Source organism: Lottia gigantea (genome assembly GCF_000327385.1).
Source record: "Lottia gigantea unplaced genomic scaffold LOTGIsca_6, whole genome shotgun sequence".
Classification (NCBI taxonomy): domain Eukaryota; kingdom Metazoa; phylum Mollusca; class Gastropoda; family Lottiidae; genus Lottia; species Lottia gigantea.
Genome location: NW_008710049.1, coordinates 1,938,521 through 1,950,150, shown reverse-complemented (window position 1 = coordinate 1,950,150; position 11,630 = coordinate 1,938,521). Strand labels below are relative to the sequence as shown.

Sequence of the window (11,630 nt, the reverse complement as noted above, 5' to 3'; positions counted from 1 at the left end):
AAATACCAAAAAAGGCACAGAGAAAGAGTAATTTTCGTTTCTCTATTGTTTGATGGACGGTTCAGACAATGAGATCAAAAGTTTATATCAAGATTGACTGTGATTTCTTTGAAAATTGGACTATCCTTGAAAATAATAAGCAATCATTAAATTTCAATTATCATTGATCAAATGACATTTTATTTGTGCACAGCCATATTTTCTTTCATTAAACAGATATAGAACGTAGTTTAATTCTAACTATATTTCTAATAAAATGTTTTTGACTAAACTAAAACCAGAATCAGTTTATCTTCTTCAGCGTATGGCACTTTTAGGTCTGTTAGATAATAATGGTGTACCTTGAATAAAATAATATATTATTAGTATTACACTTGTTCTACTACCAGTTATCTATATAGGCTATCAACTACACATCATTCAATTTATGAGGTTCTATAGTACAGTCGGTTAGAGCGTTTACATGATGTCATTTGCTTAGTTACGTAGAGCGAATTGCAGTTGTGGGTTCAATTCTCAGTCGGCATGTGGTAGTCTGATGACCTTGAAAAGTCATCTTCACTCATAATTCCAGTCAAACCAACTGTAAACGGGTACGGATAAGCCGGGAAAGGGAAAGATCAATGCAAAGAGGTTTAGCCAAGGACGAGCTGGTAGAAAGGATCCTCAACTGTGTACCTTATGTTTCGCTCGATAGGTGTGTACGGGTTGATTCCATGGATATCGAACATGCTGAGACACTATATACTCAGATCTTAATAAACATCTGATAGCACTATATGATTTTATTTGTGAATAAACAATGTAATAAGAATAAGATTTTACGATTTTTTTTGTAAATGAATAAATGTCATAATATGAAGATCTTACCTCTTGAACTATTCATTGTTCCATTATTGGTATTAACTTTATCTTTATTATGTGCTTTATATAATGCCCTGAAAAACATTGGTAATAGTTAACACTCTTATCAAATATACTAAATACCAGTCATTTTACTCACTGATAAGGGTAGTCAATTATGTTGAGGAAGAAAAATGCAATCTGGATTTGTTAAAATGAAGGTGTTTGAACCATGAAGTTTTTCAGATTCTCTCAGCCTCCTTTAAAACTTATTTACTGCCCCTCCATGGATAGTGCAATATGCTCTTTTGTCATGAGAATGAAAGATTTGCTATATATTCAAAAAGAACTGGGTAAAATTTAAGACAAGCTACTTACCTGAAAGAGCGTGATTGAGCCAGGTATTTTCTGGCTAAAGATATTTCAGCACCAAGACGTTGAAGATCATCTCCTTCAAACTGGGGTAGATGAGGATACTACAAAGAAAATATTAGTTCTTGATCAATTATTGAATTAAATTTCATGGCAAAAATGATGATCATTTCAATAAATCATACACTTCAATCAATCCATTTGAGGGAGTTCTCAATGCAGGAATGTTTTTTAGTAAATTATTGATAAAAAAAGCATTTTCACAGTTGCAAAATAAAGGATAAACCCTAGACCCCTTGTGACTGTGACTACCAGTGAGTTTGGAGTTTCCTTACCTCAGTGTCACCCAAGCCTTCTGATAAAAGTTTGTGCGCAAAAAGTTGGGCATCGAAATTTGGAGGACATCTGTGATACCTTCCTCCAGTCTCATTGGCAAGTAACTGGAGAAAACTGTTGGCAGTGCTGCAAGAAAAAGAGATTTATCTGCAATTAGTATTGTAATATCTGAAATGTTCAGAAAAATATTACTCTTATAAGAGTGCTAAGCTTCTTAAAACATTTAATTTTTCATTAATGTTTAACATTATAAATAATGTTTGGTTCGTTTCCAATTGCTATTGATCTAAAAATGTTCAGCATTAAATTTTAAACATAAGGGAGCCTGTTTGAAAAATACTAAAGCAGAACAAGGAAATGTTCAAAAATCTTACCTATCAGAACAGTTAAAAGAAATAGTATTGACTGGTATATTTCTTTCTTCATTCATAGCCATAACTTCACGTAGTACTAGAGACGTACTGGTATCTGGTTTACCATCAGTCAACATATAGATAGCTTCTATATCAGGATCATCAAATGCCAGCTATAACATATAGTTAAAATAGATTTAAAGGGATTTGGTATGAGTTAAAAATTATAGAAAATTCAAAATGTAGAGCTAGAATGCTGAAACATGGATTCCATGGAAACATACTTCAAAGCCATACACGTATCAAAATACTGAAAACAAAATTTAGCAATTGAGCATTCAACTCATTGAGCCACTGCTCCCTCCCAGCTCTCTTACCAGGTTAAAGTTATAAGATAATGGAAACACTAATATATCAATACCTGTAAGGCCTCTAATGTACATGTATTGCCCTCAGCTGTTAATACTGAAGCCCATTCTACAGCATCATGACAATTCTCTTCATTAGCTACCTGTATACAATCTCTCCATGTTTCACAATTACCAGAAAAACTTATCAAGTTAAATCTAGAAATAAAAAGAAGGAATTTAACCAAGAAGATACATAGGCAGGAATTGTGTTGTTTCATTCAAGACATAGTAAAAGACAACACTATTTTTTAAATCTTATGCATGGCTCAAATAAGAATTAACTGAATCAAACTTACTGTATGTTATGTTTATTGAGTTGTTCCCACACTAAGGCAGCCATTTCTTTTTTTAACTCCTCCATTCTAGACATCATAGAACCAGATGTATCAACCAAAAATACGCATCTTTTATGTACAATAGTACCAAATACTCTTCTACTGCCTGCAAAGAAACAAAAATTCAAATGTATCAGTCTCAATGCACTTTACTAGATTGGTGAAAGGTTACAGTTCAGAAACAAGTAATGACTGAACCAAGATCATATGTAGAGATAAAGGATAATTTTGCACATATTCAAAAAATTAACATATGCGATTCATTTGAAAAAATTATAATTTATAGAAACTGAAACATAACAAGTTGTTATTATTCTGTCCATTACTACATACACTAAATGTAAGGTAGACTGCTTGTGTTTTTATTTTTGATGTGCCTAATTATCTTTCTACGATTATAACAGTTAATACTGTGTATACAATAAAAAACGAGAAACATTTAGAATACAGAATAACAGGAAAACAAGAAACCTCCAGCAAAGTAATTCAAAATATCTTACCACTGAGAAGCCATTGTAATCGTTTTAAATAACGACATAAAACTTTCTCTATATTAGTCTCATAATCCTCCATTTCATGGGGTAATAGCTGTAGATGTTTAATAGTTCCTCGGATATTTACTGACGGGAAAATATGGCAATATCTGAAACCACAGAAGAACAGACAATGTTAACAGACAACCTTTTCCAACGTATGACAAAAACGCGCGTTTAAGTTGTAAAGTAGTGGACTAGTCCAAAGAGAAGTTCCATTAGAGTTTCATTTGAAAACCAAAGATTTCAGTTCACAAAACAAGGTTTTGAATCAAATTCAGCCAAAAACATTAGAATTTACATAAATCTATTCTAGCTAGGCTGCTGTTTCACAAATTCTTAGCAAAGCAATACTATTTGACATCCTATTTAGAGGGTCCACAGAGTTTTTTCTGTAATTGTCAATCAATATGATTGTGTCATAGCATTCAGCATTATTTTAAAGATAAGTTTTAAGGTTACAAGCCATGAATACTTACTTGGCTGAAACTGGTTTGTTTAAAGTTTTTACACTTTTCTCTACATGTTTACAATCGGGTCCTGATACAAATCTGTTTAAATCTAGTTTTAACTTCCCTAGACTGTAGAGTCTCATCCACTGTAAATAAAATATAGCTGTTAAAAATTTGTCATACACAAAAAAAAAAACATATTGATAGACTATATAATAAAATCAGAAACGTATGATAATTAATTTGCTCCATATAATATTACAATGTTAAATACCCATAACATTTTGGATTTGTATTCTAAAGGGGTTATAAAGAGGTTTTCTAAACTCTTTATATGATGCATTTTCACAATTCCAATTTCAGTCAGACGTCTGTGGTTCTTGCAATTCCACCACCAAGTGTCCCCAATATAGGCTACATATAAAGTTAAGAAGCCTCTTCAAAATCCTTTCAATGGGAAGTAGGTGTATAAATAACTAAAGAGCAAGTATAAATAGAGGCAACAACAGATATCAGATCTTCAAAAATTACCTGTTTTGTTGAAACATTGTCGTCTAATTCTGGTATAATAGGTCTAACAAATGCTTTACGGATTGATTTCTGACTGGGAATTTTATCAATTACAGTTCCTGAAGTTCAAAACATTTCAATTCAGTTTCTGAAGACCTTACATTACAACACAAACAATTTAATTGAACCATTGCCCTAACCTGCATCCAATCCAGCATAACTGGTAGATCAAATCTGTTTTAGATATTTTTTTCATATGAACATCCTCCACAGCATTTGGAAATGTTTTTCTGCAGAACACATTTGAAATAACTTATGAATATATGAATGGTCATCCTCATAACATAAGATGTAAATGCAAATACGCATGTTTAGCATAAATTATTACAACTTTTGATGGTACTGGATCACAGAATACGTTTTAAAAGTCATTATACTGGCAGAATTATTACCAAAGAAATTAACAATTATACTCAATACAAACCTATATTATTTTTTTTATCATCTATAAAGAAATGCGAGGAGGAGGCTGTTCTTCTATGACCACTGCTAGAACGAACTCTCTGCATAGGATCTTTAGCTGATAATGGTCTGTCTCGTCCTGGTGCTGGAAAATATAATAATCATTGATCAGGGGTCTTATTCTTAAAAACTTATCTATAGATAATTCTAGTGTTCCAGTCATCTGATTGGTGAATTACTAAAACCAATAAAATGAATGAAGTCTATCAACAAGGAACATTCATATTGACAAGAAAAGATATACTCACGTTTTGGACTGATACGTCTATTATTCTTATCTCTGGTGGCACTGGTAGGTCTAACAGTTACAACTTTATAACTATCTTCTATCCTAGGTTTATAGGGAGAGGGGGGTAGTGCCCTCATTTTAAACGATGGTGGTTGGGGCAAGGCTTTTATTTCTTCCATTTGAGGGTGAGACTAAAAATAAGATAAAGCCCTACATTGCAATATTTATACATTTTCTATTTAAAAACAATAATGGCCAATTAAATTTACTACTGCTACATTTTGAATGACATTATAATATTTTTCTTAAAATTTGTCAAATTCTACTACAACACCTATAGAATTGGTGGTCAATCAAGTTAATAAATTTAATATGAAAACTGGGCATCACAATATCTATAGATCTTTATAAACTTCCAATCTTATATGTACTGGTATAACTTACAAATCTATCTTTATATTTCCGTTTAACTGATTCTACCAACATGGCACATTTAGAGGAGAAATTTAAAGCTTTATCTATTTCAGTATTTATATCTTGTATATCATCACTTTCAATTATACCTACAGACAAAATATAAAATCTAACATTAATTATATATATACTTTTACAGGAGGTATGAGAAATAATTGATAAGATTATTGTTACTCCATCTCAGATAAGTTAATTTTAAAACGAAGCGCGCTTTTGTTATAACACTCTTCAATAAATGACATAAATGAATACAAACAAAATAAATGTATGGGCTGATAAAAATATTATTTGGTTTAGACTCCAGTTGATGAATTGGTATCTTTAAACTCAACTTTGTTGTCAAAATGAGTATCCTATGGATTTAAAGACTATGAAAGGATCAAACTAACAACTAATTTACTCATCTAATGTTAAACAAGGGAATACCTGGTTTAAATAATTTTACCTGTTTCTCTAAACCAATGAAATCTACCAGTACTACAGTGGGCCAAGTTTCTCAAACATTCGGCAGTTCGTGTAATATTAGCATAGCGTCCAGGTATGGCTCCTTCAGCATTATAATCATCAACATTAAATAATATAGAATGTAGTTTAATATGTCGACCACAATTCATCTCCTCTATATACGCCCCAGCTACATCCTGGGTTTGATCTGGTACACCACTGGTAAATAAATATATACCTTGAACATCTGTAAAAGTTTTATCAATTTTTTAGTTATTATGTAGGTATAACTGAATTAACTGAGTAACCAAATAGTACTGACTAGCAAAAGAAATCCTTCTCATCAAATGCTAGATCGACAGAGTCACCCCATTGCCCATCAATAGTATTTTAATAATAACCAGAATGGTTCAAAAATATATAGAAACATCTTCAGAAGATGAAGATGTTTCAAAGTTTGCAAAAACTATCATGAAATTTTTACAAAGAAGATTCCCTAACATCTTAACAACACTTACTTATATGATGTTTAATTTCATCATCGTTTTCTACAGCTCTTCTATAAGCTGAGAGGAAATTTCTACTTCCACCACATTGTATGTCCAGTACAAATCTATATTATAAAAAACAATGTGAACTTGTGAATGTGATTTCTCAAAAAATCATATGATCCAATTTTATCTCAAGTGTAAAAAAAGCAACGAAAGTCCTTAATAATTGTATTGAAGAAAGGAAGAAAATGAAATGAAATGAATGGAGGTTTACAAACTACTTTTCTGCACCATGTGGGCTAATGAATACAGGAAGAAAGGCAGAGAAACGATCATTTATCTGTATGTGGAATGCTTTGAATAAAAGTTTGCCAATATTCAGAAAGTTTCTTCATATCATATCATTAAGGGCAGTTATATACAAGTTGAAATTCCATCTCTATATTACTCACTTCCAAGCATCTTGAAGATTTTCTAATGTAGGTTTTACCATTGTTGGTCTCCAAGCTTTACTTTCACTTCCAAATCTATCATAATATAGAAACAAAAATCAAATAAAATTCATTCACATTTACCAAATAGCAAAATATAAGATTGAATAATGCCGTTGATCATATCAATCATAAAGAAAGTTGTAAAATTGTGATGAATAACTTTCAAGAGCATACTGAAAGAAATTAATTTGTTATTTTGAGAGAAACTTGACCTAATCAACAATCTATGATATAGATAGTAACTTGGAAAGGATTAATCTAACCTATACTTACGTAATGATATTAAAGTATTCTTTATTTCCTATCTGTTGTTCCATCAATAATCGAATAGAATGTTGCATATGAACTAAATAATTGATATTTGAAACTGAGGTATCTATCAATATTACCACACTGAAATTAAAAAAAAAAAAATACATAAAAAACAAAATGGCCGGGACACATTTTTCTGCAGCAAGTAAAGTTGATTGTTAAAATAATTTAAAGAACCTTTGTGATAGACATGTATCAAATCTATGATTGGTGTGGAATACCTATCCATATTTCACCATTCAGTCATGCTATAATATTGTTGGTATCTGCAAATCATGTCAGAGAGTTTCTGGGACTATGTTATATCGGGCATTTATTTTAAGTAAATCATTTTGTTACACAAATATAAGGCCACCTACTTTTTCTCAGTGATAGTACCAAAGATTCTTCTACTACCACTAGCGAGCCAGTCTACACGTCTTTCAAACAAACTCACTGCTGCCTTCAACTGTTTCTGATACTCAAATAACTGTGACATATTAACATGGATGTTCTTAATAGATCCATCATGCCACGGAAACTGTACCATAGCTTTCTGAAATCATGATCTTGGAAATTAATATCAAAGTCAAAATATCACAATTTAATAAGTCCCTTTATAGTGACACAATTTCAATAATAGAGGTTCAGAGAAAAACCAGTTTACAAGACTAAATTTCTGCTAAATACAAATCCCTGAGATGAGCCAAGCTGTATAGTAGAGAATTTTTAAATAGGTATATATAAGTCTAAATCCCTTGGCACTTCCATTAGAACTAGCCCTTGATCTAAAATTGTCTTGGCTCTAAATAACATTCTAAAAAATACAGAGAGTTATTTACCTCATGTACTTGAGACTGTACAGCCTTATTAATAATTGGAATATATTCTTCTTTAAAGGCGTAGGCATTAGGTGCTAGTACTTGGTATAGATGTAATCTTTTGGCTAAAATATGAATCAACAGAAACACATAAAACAATATTTTCAAAGTCAAAATCATCCTAAATTTTTAAGTTACCGGTACATTAAATTTCTAAACTTTTATATAGCAACACAAGAAATAATCAAAGTTACCTTTCAAACCATGCTGTTTTAACCAGTCCCTAGATCCTCGGATATGAAATTTCGGAATCTCAATTCTGAGAGGATCTTCGTGTCCTGGTGGTCTAGGTAAAAATCTAGATTGTGGTAGTTTGGCTACTTCAGCTGTTATCTATAGTACAAATACAGTACATTAGTTCTAAATATACATATAAACATTAATAGCTACATATAGAAAGAAAGAAACAGCCTTTTTTAGGATAACAACTAAGCTTTGTAAGGATCCTTTTCTACCAGTAATCTTTCCTGTATGTGCTGTACCTATTTACAGCTGGGCTGGATGGAATAATGTGAAAAGATGACTGTTATTATGCACTCTCCCAAGTCTTTAGGTTATCTCTTGCTGTGTAATTTGTCCAGGTAGTCTTTTATAGATCAATTTTCTCCATATATGGGAATATAATAATAATATATAATAAATATAGTGGATCCGTAAACACAATGAACATACCTCATTCATAATACTAATTAAAGCAGTACCCATCATTCCTTGTCTCATTTCTTTTATTTTACCCAGAATATCTTGACAACGGTGAATTTCTTTTAACAATAAACTTATATCAGTACCACTGTAGATCTGTTCCTAAAACATACATTTATAATTATGAAGACATCAAATATGCCCTGCATTTTATTGTCAGATTTTTCAAAAAAATTGATTGTAGACCACGACACTGTACACAATACCATTCGAAAATGAGAGGATTGCTTTGAAGCATACAACAAGTAGTTTCTGCTGAAAAATGACTAGGACTTAGAAATAGTACTGTAAATGTTACAAAATATCAACCATTTTTAAAAAACCTACATAATTTACCTCACAGTTAGCTGTATAACAATGATATTTTCCTCGTGATGTTTCTGCCATATTGCGTAGTGCTATCTGTAATACAACAAATCATTTTTAACCATACAATTATCTTATTGAACACAGAATATCCAAAAACAATTAATGATTTCCCTTGAAAACAATCTTACATTATCAGAAGTTTTCTTAATAGCAAAGGATAAAGAAATTCATGTATCTAAGTTGAACATGATACTATTTTGAGAGCCCTGTATACTTGCTAACAAAAATAAACTTACATTGGTTAAATGGTCGGAACAATCATAAGCTACACAATGTATAGGCATATGTCTCCCTACTCCAAGTTGATGGGTAAAATCACAGAGTTTCTCTGTAGCTTGGTCAGGTCTGAAAATGTGAGAAATAAATTGAAATGAAAGAAATAACATGTTTTGATATATTTGTAGACTAACTTTAGGAATCAGACAATTTAAGAACTTCATCTAAGTTCAACTATTATATAATACTATTGTATCTTATAATATATATCAATTAATTTCATAATCTGTGTTCCATTATCATCAATACATCGCAATCGTTTACTCACAATACTTTTATTATAGTAAAATGTTCATTACTACTTACACTACCTAAAAATCTATGGACTACACATGCTTTTGTTTTGAATTGTACCTTGATGTGCAAAAACATAAATACCACTATACAATACACTACAGACTTGTACTTACACAGATCCTAATATAAATAAAATCATATCTAAATCTTTCAATTTCATGACTTTCTGTATAGCTTTTAAAGCATTACAACCACCAGATGGTCCTAGTCTCATAACCCATTCTTTAGCATCTTCGGTTCTGTAATAAGGAAAAAGAAAGTTAAAGTAATCTTTTTCTATGATTATCGATTTTTACAAAGAAAAAGAGAGCAAAATCCAACTGCATGTGTAAATCTTCTCGAAGTTTTACCAGTTGATTCATTCAATTGTTAATATTTGCTACAGATAACTTACATTTGGAGCCATAATTTACTTGTTTGAGAGGTCTGCAATTAAATGTGACAAGTGGAGATGAGATCATTACAAAATACCAAGAATAAAGGTCTAGGACAGACAGATATAATAATCAATATACTTACACTCTGTCATTAATATCTCTGACTACAGGCCACAATGGATCTATATCAGAACCAAATGTTAGAACATACATTGATGATTTCTTGGATAACTGTTCATCTATTAAATGCTGAAAAAGAAAATATTTCAATTCTTGATTTAACAATAACCTGCCTGAGTCATTAACATTATTGTAATAACTCCTTTGATAAGAAAATAATCACATAACCACAACCACAAGAACATTTAGAGCAGCAGCTTTTCTTCCCTTATAAAACAGATACAGGATAGAACATAAAGCATTCCTTTACTGCTCCCAAACCTTGAAAAAAATGTTTGCCTGACTATGCTAAAAATTTAGATACTTACTATCAATGACTCTTTCAAGGCAGTGAGTCGTCCATACCCCATACTGACTTCTGAGGCATCAATACAAATACCAATATTTTTACCTCCAACATTACCAAATACCTAATATTAAATATCAAACAATTATATTATATTCTATGTAGTATATTTAAAGAAAAAAAATCCATAAAGAGAACTTCAGAAAAAACCTTAATTCATTCGAAAAACCATCTGATGATTAGAGAATACAGACTCAATCAAACAACCAACTCACCCTTTTACTACCCTGTAACAACCACTTTATTCTTTTAGTATATTGTTCTATAGCTCTACAATAGAAGATATATATATACTTAACTTCATAAAATCTTTACACAAATTTCCAACAAAAAAGAGCTAATAGATCAACTCAGAAAAGAGGTTTTCAGTAAACAATGAATTGATTCTGTAATAAAAATCCATTTCATGTTAGATATAGTTTAATTTTCTATGTTTAATAAGTTTAACGTACGTATTTATTCTATACTCAAACTCATTAACATCCATACCATCAAACTGTATATGTTGATTAACTTTACCAGTCTGTTTATCAGGATGCAGTCTGAAATCATACCAAAACAAATATCTAAATAAAATACCTATCAAATTTGCTAAATCATAGGGAAGACCTCTTGACACACTATGGCAGCCTAGTTTTCATCATCTGTGGTAATGTTTATTTGATAAACTATTTATATGATGTTTATCAAGTATTTTGACATACTTAGTGCTCTGGAACTCAACAAATATGTTTCAAATCAAGTGAACAAATTCTAATTCAGTCTTACCTGCCAATTTTACCTTTATCAACTAGGTCTTGAAGAGTTAGTTTTTGAAACTCTATACTATGTGTTCGCAGCCATTCTTCTGATGTTTGAGTTTCAGCACAGACAGCTGTTTCAGTGTTATTTGTTGCCTTAAATGAATCAAAAACTATGTTAAATTGCAGAATGTGGAAGACAATGTTGGTGTCTCATGTAAACATATGGTTAGCTGTGCTTATCAACTGTTGTTGCATGGTATAAAAGTAGGAAGTTACAGATTCCTGTAATCCCTTTCAGAATACAAACATTCCTAATCAAATCTGGCACATTTTGGAATTTCCAATAATTAAACAAATTTTAGAGAACTCT

The 11,630-nt window shown here is 31.1% G+C and overlaps 1 protein-coding gene across 1 annotated transcript; it reads right to left on the bottom strand.

The window, feature by feature from the left end:
- Positions 1-1,217: 1,217 nt before the first annotated feature.
- LOTGIDRAFT_107324 (hypothetical protein) lies at positions 1,218-11,374 on the bottom strand (the record flags this gene model as incomplete). Its single annotated transcript, XM_009063853.1, has 27 exons — positions 1,218-1,319; positions 1,551-1,677; positions 1,926-2,077; positions 2,326-2,470; positions 2,611-2,755; positions 3,150-3,292; positions 3,662-3,780; positions 4,166-4,263; positions 4,629-4,751; positions 4,987-5,067; positions 5,309-5,458; positions 5,815-6,060; positions 6,332-6,426; positions 6,757-6,831; positions 7,072-7,191; positions 7,470-7,645; positions 7,932-8,035; positions 8,165-8,303; positions 8,643-8,768; positions 9,009-9,070; positions 9,274-9,386; positions 9,728-9,853; positions 10,134-10,240; positions 10,480-10,581; positions 10,733-10,787; positions 10,970-11,059; positions 11,286-11,374. Coding segments are annotated over 27 exons (3,210 nt in total), but the record flags the coding sequence as incomplete, so codon positions are not given.
- Between the last annotated feature and the right edge of the window lie 256 nt (positions 11,375-11,630).